General features: G+C 45.7%; 1 protein-coding gene across 3 annotated transcripts; it reads right to left on the bottom strand.

Moving 5' to 3' along the window:
- Positions 1 to 6,109: 6,109 nt before the first annotated feature.
- Positions 6,110 to 23,937, bottom strand: ETV3 (ETS variant transcription factor 3). Of its 3 annotated transcripts, none has more exons than XM_009433755.5 (5): positions 23,292 to 23,937; positions 21,284 to 21,342; positions 20,566 to 20,803; positions 19,207 to 19,322; positions 6,110 to 10,889 (listed from the first exon to the last, which is right to left on the bottom strand). In XM_009433755.5, exons 2-5 carry the CDS (start codon positions 21,327 to 21,329, stop codon positions 9,751 to 9,753), a joined length of 1,539 nt encoding a protein of 512 aa, XP_009432030.2. In that variant the 5' UTR covers positions 21,330 to 21,342; positions 23,292 to 23,937; the 3' UTR covers positions 6,110 to 9,750.
- Between the last annotated feature and the right edge of the window lie 620 nt (positions 23,938 to 24,557).

The raw sequence follows: 24,557 nt of genomic DNA, 5'->3' as shown, positions 1-24,557 counted from the left end.
GGCAGGTCTCTCCCTCCCTCCCACCCTTTTCCCCTTCCCCAAACACCAACCCAGGGCAGGCTAACCAAACTTTATATATATTCTGAGATAAGGAGCCCTGTGTCAGGTTGATAGGAAAAAACAAGAGAGAGAGAAGGGGAAGCCAGGAGAATGCAGAGCTCAAATGAGAACCGAGATAAAGCAATTACCTGATCAATACAGGTGAAATTGAGTAATCTAGCAGATCAATACCATGGGCAGGAGGCTGGGGGGTGGGTGCTCCCTGCTCTCAGCCCTCCTCCCCTGCCCACCCCGGCTGCTGTCCCTCCTCCACTTGCTCCATCCCCCTCCTTTGGGAATTCATCTCTAGATCTGCCTTCCACCTCAGCCTCTGCACTTCCATCCCCCAAGGTCCCTCCTGCTTCTCCCAGCCCCCAACCTATGCTCAGACTGCCACCCCTACTCAACTCCCGCCTCAACTCCCCTCACTCACGTCCCTCTTCTTCCTTCCCAAACTGATCCTACTCTCTCAACAGCCCCACTGAATTGATGACCCCCGCCACTCCATCCCCCAACACACACACTGGGCCTGCAGCTCAAGCCAGCTGGAGAGCCAGCTGCCCACATCTGTGTCCTGGGCAAAGGTGTTGGGAGGTGATCTCACTCCCTACACCAGGAAAAGAACTAGGTTTGCAGGGACCAAGTCTTCCCCTATCAGCCAGACCTGACTGGAGAGACAGATGCACCTCTTATTTCACCCTGTTATTGGTAATACAACCTATCACACCATTTATGAAGCGTTGATGACATGCTAGGCATGGACTGAGCTGGGCTGTGGGGGCGGGGAGCTGGGAGGAGGCCCCTGGTTCCTGCTGATGCAAAGGCGACAGTCCCCACAGTGAAGGGCACTTGTCCATCTGGGGACTGCTGGTGTTTAGAAGGGGATCTTGGGGCTGCGGCTTTTTCAGAAGGGGACTGGGGTAGAAGGACAACTTCCCCAATATTGTGGGAACACCTGAGTTCCTGCTGGCCGAAGTGAGTACCAAAAATTCTTTGGCAACCAGAAAAGTGACAGCTTGCTCGGAGATGAAAAGCAAGGCTTTGTCATGTGGAAAGAGCACGAAGTAGGATCACAGCCCCCGATTTACTCCTGTCCTCTGTCACTGCTGGAGTAGAGTCACAGCCCCGATTTACTCCTGTCCTCTGTCACTGCTGGAGTAGAATCACAGCCCCGATTTACTCCTGTCCTCTGTCACTGCTGGAGTAGAATCACAGCCCCGATTTACTCCTGTCCTCTGTCGCTGCTAGACTGGAAGCTCCTGGCTGGTCAGGAGTGTGTTGATTTGACTTTATGAGTACAGAACTGGGCCTGGCATCCAGCAGGCACTCGGAAACGTTGGATGAATGAATGAACGACTATCGTCACCTGGCCGCAGTCTGCCTTGTATTTCAGTTCATTATATTGGCTTGCTTGGCCCCAGGGAGCAGGGACCTCCTATGTCTCCCAGCCACAGCCTGGCATCCAGCAGCCCTTCAGCAAATGTTTGTTTCATGTAATGAATGACTGCCTGAACATATGTATGGGTCTCCGTCTCTGGGCCTTGAGGTTGTTCCAGGGGAGCTCAAACCGGCAATGATTCCACAAAGTTCCTTAGATAAATCAAGGGCCTCTTTAAAGCAGCTCATTCCCCGACCCCTCCTTCCAGCTGTCTGTATCATCGCTGAGAGGCAGAGAGGTATTTGAGAAAAGACATGAACTTTGGAGTCAGAGACACTGGGTGAGTCCTGGCTGGGTTACTCACTAGCTGTGTTGATCTTGGGCAATTCACTTAACCTCATTGACCTTTGTTTTCCTCATCGGAAAATGGGCATAATAATAGTACTCTCCACAGAAGGTGATTTTGTGGATCAAGTTAGTTAACACAAGTTAAGTGACAAGAACATATAGATGTTCATGAGGGTAGGAGGAGTTGGTTAGCAGAGAGGCAACATTTTTCAACATGTGCAGATGAAGACTTTTTCCAGCTGGGCTACAAGTGGGAGAATAAAAACAAACTTTCCAATACCTGTTTTATTCTGAAGATAGATTGATGCCTACATACCTCAGTTTCCCCTTCACTTCCTTCCAGTTAGTTACGGAGGGGGCAAAAGTGATGCAAAGAAGACACTTAAATTCCAGAACACTCACTAGATTGACCGCCCTCCCTGCCATCATCTGTTTGTGCTGCTCTTTGAGGGAACCTGGGAAAAAACAGAAGGCAGGCTTAATGACTCTCTGTAACAGAGGGTCCCTCCCCTGCAGCCAGAATCTGGTGCTGACCTCTGCCCCCTGGAGAGAGGGGTCCTTCCATCCTCCTCTCCCTGGTGATACCCTGCAGGACTCCAGGTGAGAGGCCAGTGGCTTCCCCGCTCACTGGCCCTTAGCTCTTTGGGACCCAGGTTGTAAGGCTTGGACTGTCTCCTAGACCAGGCTTTGGGCTGAAGGTGGGATGGAGTCGACAACCTGATAGAACTGAGACAAGCTAGAAAGGTCTGCTGCTGCCGGGTCCCAGACTTTCACTTCCTGTTTTGGCTGCCTCTGCAGGGCTTATGGCCCACTCTCCATTGTCTCTAGACCAGATCCCAGATACTAGAGCCAGGGGTCTGGAGACAGTGAGGCGAACCCCCTCACTCCCAATTCCGCCCCACTTCTGTATCAACCCGGGCCCAGCCTCCACTGTCAGTCATGGGGGAGTCAGGTGGGCTGACCTGCATTCTGGGAAGGCTTTCTCCTTCCTTTTTCAGTCCCCCTGGAGCCTGTTTGACCAGAGCTGAAGGGCCCCTCCCCTGGGCCTGCTCACAGGTGCTTGTTCCCCCTCCTGCTGTGTTCTTGCCAGGGTCTCAACACTCCAGGCTGGGACACGTGGCCTGATACCTGGAGAAACACTTAAGGTTGGGCCTTCCCCCTCCTCTTCCTATTCTGCATGTCTGATTCTTAGACGCTGCTTAGAACTGTCTTCACCCTCGCCTTAGAGATACAAGGCAATGGGGAAAGTATGTGATCTGGAGTCAGGAGACCTCAGTTTGAATCATTAGGATAAGCCACCTGCTCCGGGCCTCACTTGTCTCATCTGTCAGACAGGGATGGTGGTACCAAAAAAAGCCAATGTGAAGGCACAAAGCCGCAGAGGGTAAAATAACCATGATGATGGGATGGGACCTCACTTAAACATTGTGGTCACTTCACTAAATGCTTTATGTGCATCATTTAATCCTTGAAACAGCCCTAAAACATAGGGAAACTGAGGCACGGAGAGGTTCTATAGCCCACCTGAGGCCTCACAGGCAGTAAGTGGCAGGGGTGGGACTATGGGATTCGAGCCAGTTCTAGAGCCTCTCTGTTCTCCAGGGAGGCAGCACAGCCAGCCCGGGAGAGGAGAGGCACAGGGACACGTGGGAAACAGCAGGCCTCCTTGGGGTTTCCTGCTGTCCTCCTGCTCATCCTCTTTCTTTTTCTTTTTTTTGAGGGTGGGAACAAGAGGTGGGTGAGTGAAGTTGGAATTCATGAGTCTGCCTGAATCCTAGGGAGGGGGCGGAAAGGGAAAGCCCAGGTGGGGCTCTTCAGGATTATAGGTGTCTTGGAAACTGGGAGGCCAGGGGAGCACCTTAGTGGAGGGTTCTCTATAATTTCAGTTCATTTTTCTCTTGCACATTCTGCTTGAGTAGATCAATACCCCACAAATATATCCTGTGTGTATCCTGAGGGGAGGCAGGATTGAAGGAAGGTGGGAGGGAGTACAGTTGCAGATAGACGGGAGGAGAGAGACTGAAGATAGAGGAGAGGCGGGGAGCCATGGTAGACCCAGGGGCCAGGAGGGTGGAAGAAGGCTGTGATCGAACAGGGGCCTCAAGGCACAGCTCCTTGGGCAGGCGGCCCCTATACTGGGGCTGGGAGCTTGACACTATACCCATGTCACTCTCCCCTCATCCCTTTGCCCATCCTTATTCCAAACCTGCATCTTCTATTCCAACAGTCACACCTCCTTCGTATGTCTCTTGTTATTCACTTGTTAAACATTTATCAAGCATCCTCGGGCTCCAAGCAGTGTGCTAGGCACTGGAGAAAGGCCGTTGAATTGAACGCTGCGCTGGCCTGGGGCTTCTTGACTGTTCTGTGAAAAGCCAGACAAGCAGGCAATGACAACACAGTGTGGTGAGGGCTGTGACAGGACACGCAGGAGTGCCCCCTGACCTTCCAGGAAAGGCCGTGGAGGTGATGGCATCTGAGTTGAATGCCGCATGGTAAGATGTAATTGTCTGGTGAAGTGGGGGAAAGAAGGGTGTTCCAGGCAGAAGGGACAGAGCCGATGGGCAGTTTGTCAGCATGGCAGAGAGGCCTTGCAGCAGAGTGGTTAGAGCACAGGAACTGGGGCGAGAATTCTGGGCAAGCCAGTTAGCTCCTCTGATACTCAGTGTTCCCACAATAAAATGGCAATAAACACGGCTCCTACCTCAAAGGGTTGTCATGAGGCTTACATGAGTTGATACAAGTGGGTCCTGGCACAGGACAACTGCTATATTCGCACTGGCTGTTCTGGGCACAGCTTAGGCTTTGTGTAGTGTGGGAGAGAGTGTGTCCGCATGGGTGTGTGGTGAAGGATGAGGCTGGAAGGGAAATCAGGGGCCAGGTTATGAAGGGCCTGCCGAGCTGCTAAAGACTGTAACAGGAAAATCATGGTGAGTTGGTTATTCCCTAACTCACCATGCAGGGCTCTGAGGCTTACCTTTCCCCTTTGTCCTCATCCTCCAGGCCTCATCTCTTTCCTTACTTCTTTTCCACATGCTGTCACTCTTTTCCTTCTTTGCTCAGAATTCAAATAATCACCATCCAATTCTAAGCACTGAGTGGCCAACTTAGGCTGGCAGAACCAGATGTCTGGGATTCTGGTCTCAAAACTATGTGCAAGTTCATTCCTAAAACGGGTCTCCTTTTGCTTTCAGCAATGAGGAGGGGAGAGAAGCAGGAGGCTCTCCCAGCTGGAGGGTCTCATCCAAGCCCATACCCATTTTCTTGACTTCGTTACTTCAGGACGTCGACCAGTCAGCCCATTACTTTTCCTTTTTCTTACCTAAATGAGTTGTCTTTTTGAGCAGATACTGACAGGGTAGTCACAGTTTCTCAGGGCGGTGTCCTTCGATGGTCCTCCCTGGCTCAGCCCGCTATTTTGTGAAATACCAGGGATGGCCATTGCTAGAATAAAATGCAACCCTTCATAATCCATCCCAATCGGCCTCTTCAGCCACGTCCCTCACCACTCAATTCCCTACTCACAGCGCCCTTTAATAGAGGCCAAATTGAACACCTGGCATATTGGGACCTCCAGAAAGTCACTTTGCCTATCTCCCACGGGTGAAATGAGATTACTGTCTGGCTCCATTTTTCTGAAGGTGTGTTATGATATTCAGTACTCCACCATTATCCCCTCCTACCCCTCTGGATTCTTGTCATCTACTGGGAAATACTGTTTCCTTAGTACTGGTTTGCCCTTAAAAAAGTGTTTTGTACTTAAAACACCAAAACACCCAGTGAAACCACCTTTACTGAGATATAATTTACATGCCATAAAATTCACCCTTTCAGAGTGGTTGTCATTCAGTAGTTTTTGTTATATTCAAATAGTTGTCCAACTACCACTACTAAGTCCTGAACATTTTCATCACCCTAAAAAGGTAATCTGACCCGTTAATGGTTACTCCCCACTTTTCCCTGGTAACCACTAATCTGTGTTCAGTCGCTACAGATTTGCCTATTCTGGACACTTCATGTAAAAGGAATCAGGCAATGTGTGGTCTTTTGTGTCTGGCTTTGACATGTACTCTTAAAGAATCTTCACAATAATCTTGAGATAGAAATTTCCACCTAACTTGGGTCTCTGGCTTCAGTTAGTTTTAACTGGTAGCAGCCATTCACTCAAGAAAATGGAAAAGCTCCAGAACTGTTAAGAGACCTATTTCCTTACTATGTTGGTACCTGTACAATAGGAATAACAATGCATGAGGGTGGGTGAGCGAGGACGGACTTGGCAAATTCTCTGGCATGACCACCCCAGCACAGTGTATGATGAACAACAAAACCAACTCTCAGCAAACATTACTTAAAAGTATTTTTTTATTTAATTTCTGAGGTAAAATACTTTTTTCTTTCAACTTCCATAACAAAATACAGAGCTATCAGATACCCCTGGAAAAAATATGTATATTATACATATATTTCTATAACATTACATCATATATATATAATATATATGCAAAAATTTGAAGACTTTATAGAAAGCGGAACATCTAAAAGGCACTGCACAATGGAGTTAAGATTACTTACATTTTATGTACATATACACACTTTACTCGGCTTAAGCAGGTAACTAGTGAAGTCACCTTTCACATGTAAATGTCTCATTCACAAATCCCTGCATCACAATTCTATAACTCAAAGAATGCTTAAATATCTCAAAACAAATTAACTGGTAACTATTTTCCCCCTAAGAAGAAACCAAGAATGGAACAGTTCTTGAAAGATTGAATCAAAGTTGTCTTCTAAGCAAAATAAAAATGTACGTTCCATTACTGTTTACAAAACAAAAAGCACAAACATAATTATGGAATAAATAAAAAACAAGGGACAAACAGCCAACTGACTCTACCCACTTGGTGAGAAGTGATATATTTCAACTATTTTTTTAATGCTTCTGAAAGTTTCTTGGCCCACAGAGGACTAGGGTGCAATCATTCCCTGTGTTAGTGAGTTGGGTTTAATGCAGCTTCAAAATTAGGGTAAAGGGACTTGGTGAAATGTTTACATTAAATATTTCACTCCTACCCATTCTTCAGGAAAAAAGGTGAGCTCAGCAAGGCTGGATGCCATTAAGAGATATTTACTGTTCTCTTTTTCTATAGCTAAAAAAGCAAACTTTACACGAAGAAGCTCTTGATTAAGGAAATTTCAATAGATTCATATTTATAAAATTTTAAACATTTGGCACAGCAAAATTTGGAAAAAATGGGGGAGAAAAATAGGTCTGGTTGTTGTCCCCCTTTTTCCACCTGCTGCTGGACAGTGATGAGATGCTCACAGAAGAAAAAGGCCTGGCTTTGTACCAGGCTGGCGACAGGTGCTACCAGGAGTGGGCTGAGGGGAGAAAAACTATCTCCCACTCTTTTGGCCCAGGCAATGTCAACGACTTCCACATTCCCTGGCCCACTTCCTGAGCAACCCCAGGTTCGGCTCTGTATAAGGACCCTCCCCTCCCAACCCCAACCCCAGAGTGCAGTGCAAGTCAACCAACAATTTACTGGTGGAATGGCAATCAAAGGAAACAGTTGAACACCAAACAATTTCTTAAAGCCAAAAAATATTTTTCATGGAGTTGAACATTTTTCGAGTGTGTTTTTTTCAAGTGTAAAAGCAGTGACATTTTGTTCAAACAGAAGCAGCATCTAGGAATTCTGGCACTTGGGTTCTAGGGGGTTACAGGTATGCATCATGGATTCTTCTCCCTCGTATTTAAAAAGGCCTCGTGTTTCTATTCCTGAGTTCATACCAACACCTGCTGGCTCTCCCCTCTAGCGGACAGTGGGTGGCCAGCCAGCCTCCCTGGTTAGATTGGGCAATGCCAAGCAGACATCCCTCATTCACCTGCTGGGCTTGCTTTCTGATTCAGAGGTAAGTCGAAGTGCAGAGAAACTTACAAAAGCACAACCACCAAAGGCAGCCTGAACGGGGAGTCCTGTGCAGACTGAGTTGCTGGGGACTACCCTCTCAGTCCCATTCCTGGGGAAAGGTAGGTCACTCATGGAATTTGAATCAAACATGGGGGAGGACACCTGCCAAGCAATAGTATGATGGACTCAAGTCATCCCAGGCCATCTACTGTCTCCCTCACCTGCCCTAACCTTTTCTGAGTCCCTCCCTCTCTTGTGCAAGCACTGTAGTTTAAAAAGGAAAAAACACCCCCCACCATTAAAAGACAACCTTCAAATGTTACTCAGTATATAAAGTTTGCTTAGGCTAAGGTGGAGTCAGAAATGTCTCTAACTGTAGACACCATCTCTGTGCCACCCTTCCTCTCATCGGATATGGAGTGATTTCTTCTCTCGCTGCTGCGACGCAGATCTGAGCACAGTCAGGTACCAATGTACACGACATAGGCACATGTGCAAACACACAGAAGGTGGGCTGCTGCTTCTTTCTCTCTGCCCCTAGTCCAGGCTCCTTTGCTTCACGTAAGATTAACACTTTCCCATTCCTCTGAAGTTGTTGGAAGGACATTTCCCAGGAAGAAACAATTCCTCACTGCCTATAAACTGTAGTCTCATGTGGGATAGTCAATTGAACATGAGAATCAGAACAATCTGGGCAAATGGGTGTGGCAAGAATGGGAACACCACAACAGGACAGACGCCAACTCTTTCATTCATGCCAGGCCTTTTGGCATCTGGGTGCCTTCTGTGTCTTCTTTCCACCTCTTCCTTCAGTCTCAACATCCACTTGTACCCCCAGCTACCTCCCATATTTCCAGGTATCATTGGCTCTTAACTCCCACAAGCCTGCCTTTTGGCTACCCATCCCAACAATATCAAGAGGGAATGACTAAGTATCAGCTAGAAACTTAGCCATGTCTCAACATTCCTGGATTATCTGAAAAGCTGTCGATGCCCTTTTACAGGTTTATGGTGACAGACCCGTATCATCTTAAAGTATGTTCATAGTTAAGGCTTGACTTAAGAAAATAAGAGAACCAGACATAATGGAAAGACCTCTTCAATAATGTTGTCATGCCTCTCAGTGAACGTGCTCACAGTCACACTTGGTTTGGCTCCCCAAACCCACAATAGAAAAGGAAAAATGAGTATTTTGTTTTTCATCTGTTTTGTATTTAAAGGCATTGGGTTACTTCCTCCTGCCCTCTTTTCTTCCCTGAACAAGAGTTTACAACTCCTCATGGCTTCTTAATAGGTGAAGTAGGTGAAAAGTCTGAGAAGCTCACAGCAGGGTTTGCCGTCCCAACTATGCAGCTGAGAGGTCGCCAGCTCCTGTGCCTTCCCAGCCCCACTATAATTGGCAGTATGTTTGTTCATGTTTCCTGAAAACATTTTCTTTAAAAAGGAAAAGAAAAAAATGCCAAACACCACCAACCCAAAAAAAAAAAAAAAAAAAAGGAAGAAGAAAAAGAGCAACATCCAAACATTCCCCAAGCCCCACCCCAGTAAGTCTGAGATTATCTTATTCCTTCCCTGAAACAATTATAAAGAAGCATTTCAGGCAAAATACTTAGTATTAATGGTCTCTTACTGCTCAACCTCCCAACCATGCCCTTTTCCCTTTTATGTGTATCTCTTGGAGCAAAATAAATTCATTAATGGCTTTCCACATACAAATACAATAGAAAAGAAAGAAGTCTGGAACCTGACTATCATGGGACCAAAAAGTATCTTGGCCCTTTGGGAGTTTCCTTGTCAGAAAGTATAAGCCTCAACAGGAAATAGAGGCTCCTTCTCCTTTGAGTTCAATACCCTCCCTGTGTCCTACTCACCAGGAAAATAAGTGTGTTCATATCCCACCTAATTTACAACAGAAGATAACCCCATCCCATCCCCAAAACATAAAAATACAAGTCTATGCCCCTAGAATGATCAAACCAGTTTAACTCCCTCCCCCCCACCCTGAAATCTTGCTACATAAATACATGTATGTATTTGATTATAGTATAAACAGCTCCTAATCCACTTCCAGTTCTAAGCATCAGCAGCTGCTGTTGCCAAGCCCTGGGGTCCTGACCCATTCCAGAGAAACTTGCCACTCTTGCTCAGCTCTCGGGCTTCAGGGTCATCATTCCAGCGCCGCTTCAACCGAAGCTTGGGGGGCATCAGTGCATCTTCTTTCTTCTCAGCTGCACTGGGCTCTTTGCCAGGCCTGTCCTCAATGTCTTCAGTCACCTCCAGAGGTTCTTCACTTGGGGTGCTAATGGGCACAGAGGGCCAGATGGGTGGTGCAGCAGGACGGGCAAAGATGGTGCCTTTTTCCTCTTCAATGGTCCTGCTTGGCACAGTGCCCTCTTCTTGAGTGTGCTCCTCCTTCTCTCGTGCCGACTGCCTGAGGCTCTCAGGATCCTTTTCAGAGGCAGGTTCCACCTTGATTCTTGGGGGAATAGAAGCCATGGTGGGCGTGGTGACTGGTGCTGACTCCTCGCTGCTCTCAACCCTCTCCCGGTTCTTCCGCCCAACTGGTGGGGGCTGCAGCTTGATGGAGAACTGAGTTGACTCCTCAGGATGCATTTGGCACTGCAGTGGTGGAACCATGAGCCCCGGGTAACGGGGAAAAGTCCGAGGACTCAGATGGTAGTTGAACACAGAACAAGCTTGAGAATGAAGGTAGTGTTTCATTTCCTCAGGGTTGAAGGAGAAGCAGCTGCTGCTGGTGAAAGGGCTCAGGCCTGGTGATGGGCTATAGGAGAAGATGGTGGGAGTCAGGGAGAGGGCTGGTGAAATGGGGACATTAAGGACACCTCCGCGGCCAGGGATTGGAGAGACAGCGAAGGGACTGTGGGGGTCAGGGTACATCCCTGGCCTAGCAAACAGAGGAAGCATTATGTCAGGCTTGCGTTTCTGATGGCCAATCCCTCCTCCACCAATGGCATTCCTGGAGGACATGGGATCCACACCCCGGCGCCAGTCAGCAGCTGAGCCATCCTCCAGCTCTGAAAGCTCAGTCTTTCTATCAGTACCATTACTGGACTCCTGGCCAGAAGCAGTTAGGGAGCTAGCAGAGAACCGTCCCGGCTGCACATCATTGGTTGGAGAATGGGTGTCCAGAGGTGGGAAATGGAACCGGGAAGAGGCTGTTGGCACTGGTGGTGCACTCTGAGGAACCACACCTGTGATGGTGGAAAATACAAAAGCCTGCATCAGAGGACTGCTCATTCATTATCATCACTTATGCTAACTAAGTGCAAAATATTTAGTAGTAACAGGAAACAATCATTCCAACTGGACTGAATCCCACAGTTCTCCAACTTCCTAGTAACTACTGCTCAGCTGCTTCTACTCAACTTGTCATCCTTCTCTAGGCTCTTTACTGTCTTCACAGTACTCCTTACTGTCAAAAACATTGTAATTGCTTATCCATATTCTACAACCTAAATTCCACATGGCAGGGACTTCCTATTGTTCACAACTGTACACCTCGCAGTTCAGGGCTTAACAGTTGTGTACTTCCTGTACACAATAAATATTAAGTGGAATGAATGAATGGGTACAAGAGCCTTCTCCTCTGCAACTCTAAATATTGTGTATATATTACCTGTTTCAATTTTTAGCTCTGCAAATAGTCTTATTTCCATAATTTTGGCCATATATATATATTCGTGTGTGTGTGTGACGAGGTAGAGGTTTACTGAAATATAAACATTCGAGAACATTTAAGATAGAAAATAATAACAACATATAGATAGTTGCTACAAGAGGACATCTGATGTTTACTCACTGCCTAGACTACCCACATGCTATCCCATTTTTCCTTGTTGGAATACAGATATATTTCGAGATGGGATGTGGGGAGGGACAGAGCTGCCCTGGCTGACTGTAGGGAGGGGCAGAGCTGCCCTGGCTGACTGTGCGGAGGGGCAGAGCTGCCCTGGCTGACTGTGCGGAGGGGCAGAGCTGCCCTGGCTGACTGTGCGGAGGGGCAGAGCTGCCCTGGCTGACTCTAGGGAGGGACAGAGCTGCCCTGGCTGACTGTAGGGAGGGGAAGAGCTGCCCTGGCTGACTGTGGGGAGGGACAGAGCTGCCCTGGCTGACTGTGGGGAGGGGCAGAGCTGCCCTGGCTGACTGCACCTCCAGAGAAGCTCTGCTTGGGCCAAGGCCCCATTCCTGGATGCACCGCTTCGCCGCATATAAAAAGCAAACAAACCAAACCAAAAAACAAATCAACAAAACTGGAAATGACATGCATGGAAAGTAATGCATTAAAAACTCAAACACCCTATACCTCACATACACTGACCATGTTTTACTAAAAACAGTTTAATTTTTAAAAAGGCTACACATTTGTTAAGTTCTTATTACCAAGTGTTTTATCATTCCTGATATACAATCACTGCTTCACAGAGATTCAAATATTTTTCAATCTCTCCAAATCTATATTCCTCTAACAAATTCTACTGAATGATCTCCATCTCCAACCTGCTTTCAAACATTAAGGAGGCTGGGAGAAAATCCAGGACCTACTATTCCTTCTTCCAAGTTTGCTTACTAAAATGTAAAGTTCTAAGTGATAACATACACTGTGCTACTTATGTCAACTTTTTTTTTTTTTTTTTTTTTGAGACAGGGTTTCACTCTGTTGCCCAGGCTGGAGTGCAGTGGCACCATCTTGGCTCACTGCAACCTCCACCTCCTGGGTTCAAGTGATTCTTGTGCCTCAGCTTCTGGAGTAGCTGGGATTACAGGTGTGTGCTACCATGCCCGGCTAATTTTTGTTATTTTTAGTAGAGACTGGGTTTCACCATGTTGGCCAGGCTGATCTCGAACTCCTGGCCTCAAACGATAAACTTGCTTCAGCCTCCCAAAGTGCTGGGATTACAGGTGTGAGCCACTGCGCCCAGCCCATCAACTTTAGTGGCTCACAGTTCTCAAGTTCCCCAGTGGTCCTCCTGATAAGACATGAAAAAGGTATGCCATCTGAAGTCTCAGGGACCTGTGGGTTCCTGGGAGGTGTCAGCAGTTTCTATAATAATGTCAGCAGGGTTCTCAGGCAAAGGTGAAGAAAGAACAAAGGAGAAGAAAAAAATAGAAAAAAACAAAATTTTAAGTGAAAGTATAGTGATCTAGGAGTGGAAACAAAAAAGGTACACAGATATGGGATGGTTATGAATTGCTCCCAATCAGCTGGTGCCTTCTCCTCTTGGTCTAGCAGACTCTGGAGTCTGCTGTTATTCGTAAGACTGTAGCTTTCTAGGTGCATGGGACTGAGTAACACTATGCCAGAGCCTCATTTCCCAAAATAATGTTCCACAGAAAACTGTTCTGCAGGACTTTTTTTTTTTTTTAAGCCACTGATTTAGAGAGCAGGACATTCGGCTTCCGAGCAGGAACCTTCATAGTGCCAGTGATGAAAGAGAGAATTAAATACGGGTGATGTTGAGAAAGGCAAGAAGATTTGTGTTCAGAAGTGTGCCCAGTGCCACACTGTGGAAAAGGGAGGCAAGCACGAGACTGGGCCTAATCTCCATGTCTCTTTGGGTGGAAGACAGGTCAGGCCACTGGATTCTCTTACACAGATGCCAATAAGAACAAAGGCATTACCTGGGGAGAGGATACCGATGGAGTATTTGGAGAATCCCAAGAAGTATATCCTTGGAACAAAAATGATCTTTGCCGACATTAAGGCAGAAAAGGGCAGACTTGATAGATTATCTCAAAAAAGCTACTAATGGATAATAATTGGACACTGCCTTATTTATTGCAAAACAGAAATGCCTCATGACTTTTTTATGTGTACCATAATTTAACAGATCTCATAAACCAGAATCCAAATAATGAATGACTGACAGATTTTTGTTGGGCAGTCCTGATTTAATTAAGACTGACTTGAGATTAGATGAATATGTTTGGCTTTTGGAATTTTAATGGTAATTCCGATTTAGTAAATGCTATCTATCACTGTTTACCCCTTCTAAATATATGACTGGACTTCATTAGTAATGTTCAACTTTTCACAAAGATGATGAATGCCATCTTAAAACTTATTGGAGAATGGTTTTATATTTAGATTTACATAACTAGTTATGTGAATATATTTAAATACTGGGGAAATTCCTTCACTGTCTCAGAACCAAGCAAGATTCACCAGTGTTTTATGTTCATTTGCCTCTTTTTTTTTTTTTTTTTTTTTGAGACGGAGTCTCGCTCTGTCGCCCAGGCTGGAGTGCAGTGGCGCGATCTCGGCTCACTGCAAGCTCCGCCTCCCGGGTTCACGCCATTCTCCTGCCTCAGCCTCCCGAGTAGCTGGGACTACAGGCGCCCGCCACCACGCCCGGCTAATTTTTTGTATGTTTAGTAGAGACGGGGTTTCACCGTGTTAGCCAGGATGGTCTCGATCTCCTGACCTCGTGATCCGCCCGCCTCGGCCTCCCAAAGTGCTGGGATTACAGGCGTGAGCCACCGCGCCCGGCCCTCATTTGCCTCTTAAAGGCAAGGGCTGAAGATAAGGCAGCAATGTCTACTTTATATTTTTGGCTTTAACAATAATAGCCAATTTAATTAGAAATCTGTATGTAAAGTGATTTCTTTTACTTATTGAAAGGCATTTTAGTGGGTTTATGTGTAATATCAAATAAAGATTTAACACTTCTCACATTTTATAGGTGATCTATAGGATCAGATGCTTTAAAAATAGTAGCAAGTTAAACTTCACTCTTGAATTCTTTACCATCTAATTCAGACTAAGTTATAATTTGGGATTGCCTCTAAACAGCCATTCAGAAACATAACACTGTAGAACTGCTGTGTATTTGTGATTGGAAATGGTGCTTTTGCCAATTTAAAAGGAATTAAGTAGAGGAAATATAAACAAATTTAAAAATTATGCATGATTATAAGACTTAAGATAATTAAAAACAAAATCACAGACTGGAAAAAAAATAAAGCCACTGATTTAATTTTAAAATTAGGAAGAACAGATGGATGACCTTGCAAATGATTTGAGTAGAGCCAAGAGGGTCCCAGGCCAAATGTATTCTTCTACTAGCTTATTACAGTGGCTACAATTCTACCCTTTTTGATTCTTTTGGATCTTGACTTTCAATTAAGAGTACATCTACTCAAAAGCAAAAAGCCACTTCTATGTATTCAGAAGAATGAAGTATAATGTGCAGGGAAAGGTCTTGTCTCCTAAGCAACTTAGAAATGCTTGGTTAAATCTAGTTTTGTTTTGTTTTTTTTTTCTGGAGACAGAATCTTGCTGTCACCCAGGCTGGAGTGCAGTGGCACGATCTCAGCTCACTGCAACCTCCGCCTCCCAGGTTCAAGCAATTCTTCTGCCTCAGCCTCTCAAGTAGCTGGGACTACAGGTGCGCACCACCATGACTGGCTGATTTTTGTATTTTTAGTAGAGACAGGGTTTCACCATATTGGTCAGGCTGGTCTTGAACACCTGACCTCGTGATCCGCCCACCTCTGCCTCCCAAAGTGCTGGGATTATAGGCGTGAGCCACTGTGCCGGCCCAAAATCTAGTTTTTTATTAAAAAAGAAAAATAAACTGGAGGATATCTCAGTCTTTACATACGTTAAGGTATACTGTAAAGGAGACATAATAAGCAGTATTTTCCTGATGTATTTAGGTGGAGTAATGGGAGGTGAGGCTAGAAGCAATACTGGGAAGCATTGCTTCTAGCATTCTGGAACCCTTATCTCTGATTAATTGAAGTAGCCCTACTTTTATATGTTGAGATATCAAACCTAAGATTTTGCTTAGAAAAAAAGTTTGCTGCTAAAAAAGAAACTTTGAATACCATTGCTTTAGAAGTCCACCTCCATGAAGTCACCATGAAATTCAAGTACTGGGGTTGAAAAAACTGGGTCTGAATCTCAGTTCTGGCAGCTTCCACCTTGTAGCCTAGTACAAGTAGCACACTGGAATCTTTGACCCCTCTGGCAAAATGGAATTCATAAGGTCCTTGCCTAGGTTCCAATCTTGGTCCTACCACTTACTAGTTATGTGCCTCTGGACAGCTTGCCTCTCTGTGCCTCAGTTTCCTTACCTGTAAAATAGGTCAGCACAGGGCCTATTGTTATGACGATTAACGGTTAATATTTGTAAAGCCCTTAGAATAGTACCAAGCATAGCAAATTGCATGTCATTGTTAAATAATTTATTAATCATGGTACAAAATTTAAACCCTAAAAAGACAACTGTCATTCGAATACGGACTATGTATTAGATAATAGAATTATATCAATGTTAAACATCCTGGGTGTGGTAATGTTATTGTGGTTATGGAGGAGAATGTCCTTGTTCCTGGGAAATACAAGCTGAAGTACACAGGGACGAAATGTCATGATGTCTGCAACTTAATCTCAAAAGATTTAAAAAGTATATATAAATAGAAAGAGATAAAGCAAATGTGGCTACAATATTAACCATTAGTGAATCTAGATAAAGGATATATGGGTGTTTACTGTCCTTTTTCCAGTATTCCTGTAGGTTTGGAGTTTTCCCAAATAAAAATTAAAAAACTGGGGTTGGTGGGAGTAGAGAGGCATAGACTGAGAGGTATCAAGTCCATCCCTGAACTGGTCTGTCCTGCCCCCATCCTGACAGTATCTTCTGTATCTTTCCAATGTTTCTTATGCAAATATAAGAAAATATTTTAATAATGTATTATACAGGATGCTTTTCATGATAAAATACACAGACCAGAATACCCCAACTGTCTCAACCCACCTTGTAGACATGATCTCAATGGCCTCCAGGATCTAAATCCACACAGCTCTATTTAGAGTACTTATCACATTTCACATTGTATTAAACCCGGCATATCTTATCTCTCCTGCTAAACTGTAAGTTCCGTGAGGTAAAGAACTCCCATTATCTGTTGAACAAATGAATCACAATCTAGAGGAGGAATGTATGATCTATTAAATAAGGGCTAGACTCCAACAGCTCGATGTCTCAGGAATTGTTTCCCGAGAAACTGTTCAATAGATAACTATTCAACGAACCCTGATCAGTCTTTAACTTTGCTGTCGTTTTCCTAATTTTATCATTTGTAAAATGTGGATATCAAGACATTCACTTCACTGGGCTGAAAAGTTGAATAAAGTAATTCACAAAACTACTAAGCAAAAGTACCTCCATAAAGCAGATGTTCAATAAATGTTACATTCCTTTGTTATCATAAAGTTAACCTTAAACAACATTTGGCCTCTCTGGTCAAAAGTTCTTTAAAAACTAATGACACCAGTTCTTTGCAGTTGTCTATATCTAGGATGTGAGCAACCAGGTAGTAGAGATAGATGTACTAAAAGAAATGCACACAGTTTTGCTTTCCTTGTGCTTTATTGAGACTGAGTCTCGCTGTCGCCCAGGCTGGAGTGTAGTGGCATGATCTCAGCTCACTGCGACCTCTGCCTCCCGGGTTCAAGTGATTCTCCTGCCTTGGCCTCCTGAGTAGCTGGGACTACAGGTGACTGCCACCTGTATTTTTAGTAGAGATGGGGGTTTCCCCATGTTGGCCAGGCTGGTCTTGAACTCCTGACCTCAAGTGATCTGCCGGCCTTGGCCTCCCAAAGTGTTGGGATTATAGGCATGAGCCACCTGGCCCGGCCCCTTGTGGCTTTTTGATTAGGATCTTGAGCTTGGGTTAAAGATCAATGTTGGTTCAATCGCCTTCGGGCAGAACAGGTGTGCTGGGCCACTATTGTTAGGTTTCTAGATCAGATTCTTCACAGAGTGAGGATCCAGGTTTCCTTGCCCTGGAAAACCACATTACTTCCCAGGGCTTATGAATGCCCCATTCTAGGTTGTCCAAGTGGCGGAAGTTCTGGATTTTCAATAGATAAAAATGGGTCAAAGACAGAAGAACAAGACGAATGAAACATTTTTTTGGGAGTGGGGTGAAGGGGTATGAAAACCAACAAATTCTTTAAAATTGTTGGTATATACATCTAGATTCCCAATTCCTCTAGGCATACAAGGAAGGGGCAAGAGTGAGAAATAGAGGAAGCAAGATTTGAGTGGCTAGTACAGGTCTGATTTCCTAACGCCTCTCCCTCAGGCACAAGGAAAGAAAACAGGTTGTAATTAGAGAGATGCATTCCAATACCACTTTTTTTTTTTTTTTTTAAATGCATGCCCCAGGGACAGGAGGGAGTGGTTACAGAAGTTGAGATGAAACTGTAATGATAGCAGAGTCAAGCTAAAACTGCCCTAACTTGTTGTGTAGTAATTACATATCTGCAATGGATCTCAACATTATGTTCTCTCAACCACACCCCCACTAATTTTTCAGGTTTCTTCCAGCTTTTCTGAGAAGTTGTATTACTGCATGATCAGCATTCTTTGCCTTAGCATACAAGGCCACAATGACAGAGTACTTACTGATGGACTGGTCGGAAAACAGTTAAATACAATCTACAGTAGTCCTTTCTTATCTGAGGTTTTGCTTTCCACTGTTTTAGTTACCCACAAAGGTCTGAAAATAGGTCTGTACAGTACACAAAGATATTTTGAGAAAGACCACATTAAGTTTATTACAGCATATTGTTATAATTTTTCTATTTTATTATTGTCATTAATCTCTTACTGTGCCTAATTTATAAATTAAACGTTATCACAGATACATATGAGTGGGGTTAAGGGAAGAAAAAACATCATATATATGAATGGAGTTTGGTACTATCTGTGGTTTGCGAATCTACTAGGGGTCTTAGAACATATACTGCTCAGATAAGGGGAACTACTGTATTTTCTTGGGCAGGAGTATGATTTGCATAAGGAAAAAAATCACAAACAAAAAACCACACAACAACAAAGTCTTTTGAGAGACTGCTTTCAACATCAAGAGAGAATGTGGGGAGCTGTGATGGAAAGCTATAACCAGGAAAGTCAAGAGGGGAAGCCCTACTGCACTTAACAGGAGAGAAGGTCAAGTAACCCCAGAATCTTTTTCTCTGAGGATTTGCTGTTGCAGATCAAAGACACTGCTTTTCACTGCAAACATGTGAACCTCCCCCTTCTCTGATCAAGGATGCTGTGGTTTTGATGATATTCACTTGATAAGGGAGAGCTTGGTAGTTTCACAGAAAATCGGAAGTGTTTGTAGAAACAGGTTCCCATCTATGAAAGAACCACTGGGCTGGGTGTTAAAACTGAGTCCTGAACGTAAAGATCATCACAAACCTATGAAACATCATTCCCAAACAAGATAGTGTAATAGTATCTAGGAGATTACAAACAATATGCACAAAAGGGAACCAACCAAATAAACCAAAGAAATCTATCTTGATACTGAATAGCCTATAACTCTCCTTATAAGTGAGATGACTTGAATAAGAACATTGAGGCAATCCAAAGGATCACATTATTTTAGTGTTTCTAAAATCTTCCTAAACATGCCATGTCTTAGATTTGGATTTTTAAAAATTCTTTTCAATTCAAAATTAATTCCCTACCAAAAGAGTTTGTATCTTACCACTTGACCGAATGTTGATGAATGGGTAGTTGGGCATCACCAGCTTGTTGAAGTTAAATTTATAGGTAAATCTTTTCCCTTTTGTTTTATGAAGGATCCTCTTGTTGTAATAGTATCTGTAAAAACAGGAATACATGTCCATTCGTCTTGTAGCTACTGACAGCTTTCAATACACTTAGGTAGCCACTGAGACCAACAATTCTTGCTCTAAGTATTACTTACAAAAATCACTACCAATCTTTTGCAGCCTGGCCCTCCAGGTAGATCTAGGAGACCTAACAGCTTAATTTTCTTACTCAATTTTCAACTCAGCTCGTTTTTGCCTAGAGGTTGACAAAGACAACTTCACTTTAAGATTCTGAACACCTATCCTAGCCCCAAACATTTTCTTCTCCATCTCTCTACAATTTCGATTCTACAGTCCATTTCCTTCTGGTTGCACTGCATGTCACTAACTGCTTAGTTTTTCTTTTCGATCTTGCCCAGGTGGGGGCAGACAAATCACTAGGGAGACCTGATGTGGTTAGTCTGGAGGCCTAAGCTCAAAAGACAGACAAAGGAATGTAGAACTGTTTTATGGTGGCAGGTCAAACAATGGCATGCCCTGATCTGGAAAACAGCAGCTAGTGTGGCCCGCCTCACCTTCAAAGACTCAAAGGGATGTGAAAGAATACAGCAAAGCCACTGTACAGAGTTTACATTTCAGGTCAGGAGAACTTCAATTATCTGGAACCTTTAGTCTTACATCTATGCAGTAGCAGAGGTCATAAACTGCCTTCTAGCCCCTTGAGGGCTAACGGACTATGAAATGTAAGACCGACAAGGGGAAAAAAGAACCTGAGAAAACTTATAGTGATCAATCTTTAGACATATTGCAGCAGGCTATGGACAACCTGAGCTCACAGACACAGTTCCGGAATAGATAGGTCAGTATCATTGAATCTTCCTCCCGTGACTTGCTTCATCCTTTTCTAAGTTTCTTTCAGGGAAGCCCAAAGAAAGAAATTCTAACAGATTCTAATAGAGAAGTCTAAACTAATCCTTTGGATTATAAATGAACTCCAATCCATGTTTCACCATATACTCTCGCCCACTACAGAGCAGAATCAGCTGTCTGTCAGGATCCAGTGCCAGCCACATTGGAATCCCCTCCTACGTATAACCAAAGATATGCCTTTTCTCCTCCTGTGCCTATGCTACTCACATTCAACAGCTCTTCTACTCCCACTTTAAAGTGACACATTATTCACTAAGATAGTGTAGTCTTTTATTACCTGATACCCTTTTTATCTAGCATTCACCAAACAGCTTAGTCTCCTTCCAATCTGTTAACACAGATTTGGGAATCCTTTTCCTTACCTGAGGGCCCGGCTCAGCTTGTCATAATTCATCTGTGGTTTGCATTTCCTGCGGCCCCAGAGGCGGGCCACCTCATCTGGATCCTTGATGACAAATTCCCCGTACTCTCCCTGCTGCCAGGCGATGACATGGCGGAACTCTTCCTTCTGCAGCAGCTCCAGGATGAAGTGCCACAGCTGGATCTGCCGGGAGCCTGGGGATGACTCTGTTTTGTAGGCCCAGTCAGGAAACTGATACCCTTTCATGTGAGAAGGTCAAGATTAAGCTAGTTAAGAGGTAGGTACATACATACCAGCAACCCCAACTGCACATTCCACTGCTCAGAATCTAGAGTGCTTTGCAAACATGCTGTAAGTACTCTCAGTCAGCTGGGCCTAACCACAATGGGGAGAGGAAAGCACAGAGAAGTCACCTATCCTTGTGGCAATCATTAAATCTGATAAGAGTTGGGCAGCAGCAACCAGATGTCCTAAGCTGACCTTTTCATACATTACTAAATACACCTACTTTCTGTGAGGACATGAAAATGCTAAAGGGAACAAACAGGAAAGATAAACTGATGTTTCAGGAAAATACAGCTGAAAACTCCTTTTCCCTAAGGTTGGAACTGTGTCTCTGACAGCATGGTCTGACATTTGTGAACAGAGCTCAAGTGGAGAGGACAGGAACCACTGAGGGAACCTTCCAGGTACATCAGAGATGATTAACTTCTGCTCACCTCCACCTCCTTCTGGCTTTTCCACGATGCTACAGCCGGCTTTCATTTTCACCCGCCTGCTGAGAGACACAAGCCACACAATTACTTTAAGATGCTATTTATTTAGTATCCTCTCAAAAGTTTTCTGGCAGTCTCTCCCCAAACTTCCTTTCCCCTGTTCTTCTTTCCGTATGCAACTCTCTTTCTTTCAAACATGTCACCTCCAAACTGCTACTCCCCAAGTTATCAAATGATGGGCCTCAGGTCATCAGCTTCAAAAGCCATAATTATCTCTCACCTGACTTTAAACCACAAAGTGTAAACACTGTCTTTAATATTTGTTTTCCTCCTCCTGACCAACCCTTCAAATGTAAAAAAATAAAAATAAAAAAGGAAGCTACGGTGAAATGGGTCCAAAAACGCAGCCAACACAAGTCAAACAGTTTGTCTTCTATTACTAGACAAGCCTACATGCCAAGATACACAAGCCTGAGTTCACCAAGATGTACCAGTTTAAAGGATGAAAAAATCCCAAATCCATCTGATTCCCACTCAAGAATGAACATCTGATTTTGATTTATTTTACTGAATTATGTGAGATAGGAGAAGGAAGATTCTTCCCAGCCACAAACTGCTCCCTCCCCATTGAAAAATACCCTGGGATACAGGAAGTAAACACACCATATGTACACTTACTCTACACAAAAAACACACACAAATTCTCAAAAATTTTTTGAGAAAAATTATACATTTTCTCCATTTAACAGGAAGGGGTGAAAAGCAGGCATTTCTGAAGCCCTTCTGGCCAGTGAGTGGAGGGAGTCTTGCTGCGATTTGAATTCATTCCATCCAGATTTACAGTTCCTCAATAAATTTCCTGTTCCTCCCAGCAAGGAGCTTTGTGTTAATCACTTAGCAAAAAGGAGGGAGGGGTGAAACTGCCAGAGGGACATGGAGGGAGGGCAGATCTACCCTCGCTGTTCTCCAGGGTGGATGACAGGCCCTCAGCATCCACATTAGCAGGCATCTGGAGAGAATGCCTAAGTGGCCCCCGCGTAGGGACAAATTCCTTATCTTGGAAATTTCACCTAACCTAGGATTTCTCTAGATCTTTTGAATATTTTTTCTCACCAAACACATTAAGCAGACCAGCAAGTGTCAGTCTACAAAACTACTAGCGGCCGAGGACAAGATAAAACACCCCAAAGGAAGGAGAAGACAGACACGGAAAACACACACACACACACACTCACACACACACGAGATACACAATAACAAGGCACCGGGGCTGAGGCAGGAGCTTCCTCTTCCACCTTAGTGACAATGAGGGAGGAAAAACACGAATTTCCCCACTGCTCCAGGAAGCTACCCTGGACTCTTAACTCCTAGGATGCGCTGTCAGATCGCGAGGCCTTTTACCCTGCCACAGAACTCCCTCCAACCATCACGACCCTGGGGTCCAAATCTCGCTGCAACGATAACCTGACAAGGAAACCCTCTCTTGACACTCCAGCTCTCCAATTTTCCCCATAAAAGTCCCTTTCCCAGGAGCCCTGAGGCGCCTCTGCACGCCTTTCGCATATTCACTGCAAGGACACTTCCATCCAAGTAGGGCCACTCGTCTCAACTCTGCAAACCACAGGACCCCTGCCCTTCCTCTGATCGCGACCACTCCCCGAAGAGTGAGGCATGCACAGTCTGGCGCTGCGGGTTTCCCGCAGCAGCTCCGGGTCCTGGCTTCCACAGCCCCCAGAACCTCCTTGCCATTCACCTCCCGGGCCGGGCTTCCCTTAACCGTGGCCTCAGGGCTGCGCGGGGCCACCGCATGAACGCTGCCCTGGGTCCCTGTCGCCCCTCAGGCAGACACGGGATCCCACCCTCCCACCCTCCCCCGCCCCCCGCACTGGGTGAGGCCCAGCTGGGTGGGTACGCGGCCCGGCGTCCGGCCCCGATTCCAGGGACGCCGTCCCCGCCAGGGTCCCGGATCCGACCCAGACACCCCGGCGGCCGAGGCGAGGCCGGGACTCACCTCTTCCCGGCACGGTCCGTCTTCGGTCCGGTCTCCTCCGCGGCGTCTCCGGCTCCTCCTCATCCACCCCAGCAGGAAGTGACCTCCTCGGCTGCTTTCGTCACTTCCATCCTCAGCAGAGAGGGCGGGGGAGGAGGAGGCGCCCTCCCGCCGGTTCCCAGCCTCACCTCGCCGCACCCAGCAGCGTCTCCCTTTCCTTTCTCCTTTCAGCAGACGCCGACTTCCGCCCGCACTCCGCCCCCTGCGCGCTCCTCCCGGTCCGCATCCCGCGCATCCGCCCCGGCACGGCCCGTGCGTCACGCTGCGGGGGCACGTTACGCACGCTCGTGGCGGGCGGCCGGCCCGGTCCGCTGCTGGGCCAGGGTCCTCCAGACGCCGAGGGGTGACGCGGCGCGAGGGGGTGCTGAGCTGCTATACGCTTCCCCCGCCAGTCCTGCGCCGTGAGGCAGAACGGACTTTGCGGGGCGAGGCGCTGCCCGGGGTCCCACCTCCCGGGGGAGGGGACCTCGCAGACCCCACAGGAAGGCCCAGGCGCCGGGAAACAGTCTCTCCCACACAACAGAGAGGCGGCCCGTCTTTCTCCAGAAATGGGCCCTGCGACCTCCCAGAGTGGGGATCCCTCACAATGGGAAGACGGGACGTCCGCAGACTTCAGACGCAGTTTCCCTACCCTTGAAGAAAGGGCCCTTTCATATACGTATGAAAGAAACCGCAAAGCTTTCTCTGAAGCACGTCGCTTTGGCATTTCCTCCCTGGGAAGACTGGGGGGCACGACCGCTTCCCCGCTAGTTCCCACCCCGCTGCATTTAGTCTTCATTCGTCCCAGTCTAAACAGCTTGCAAGTCCTCTCCCTAAGTCTTTAAAACGCGTGTCCCCTTTTGGTTTTACCTTTTGTTCCTGCTCGGGCAATTACAAATATCTGTCCAAAGCATGATTTTTTCTTCCTTTAAAGGCTCATTAAGGATAAAGAATCTCAAGCAGTTCAGCTTTATCTGCAGTCCCACCCCTGTAAATCTGAGTGGTGTCCAGGCATAGTTTCACTCCAGAGGCAGAAGAAAGGGAGTAGTGAGGATCAGTAAAGGTTAAAGAATTTAGAATAAATACGAGCGTGGGGGAGGTGAAGAAGAGAGATGGGATTGAAGGAGAATTGAAGATCAATTTTGATCAAATGGATCAAAACTTTCTTTTGTACCTCTGCTCTAGTAAGACCTTTGCACCGTCTCTGCCACATGGGACTTGGAGATATTAGTTGTTACAAAAATTGCT

The sequence above is a fragment of the Pan troglodytes genome, chromosome 1, assembly GCF_028858775.2.
Source record: "Pan troglodytes isolate AG18354 chromosome 1, NHGRI_mPanTro3-v2.0_pri, whole genome shotgun sequence".
NCBI classification, from domain to species: Eukaryota; Metazoa; Chordata; class Mammalia; order Primates; family Hominidae; genus Pan; species Pan troglodytes.
This window is presented reverse-complemented; position numbering and strand designations above follow the sequence as displayed.

Bases quoted from the DNA above. Each gene is read 5' to 3' on its own strand.
- ETV3 (XM_009433755.5), bottom strand. From the start codon at position 21,329: ATGAAAGCCGGCTGTAGCATCGTGGAAAAGCCAGAAGGAGGTGGAG. The intron at 20,804-21,283 runs GTGAGCAGAAGT...CTCACATGAAAG, and splicing joins AAAGCCAGAAGGAGGTGGAG to GGTATCAGTTTCCTGACTGG. The intron at 10,890-19,206 runs GTAAGATACAAA...CCACCATCACAG, and splicing joins CATCAACATTCGGTCAAGTG to GTGTGGTTCCTCAGAGTGCA.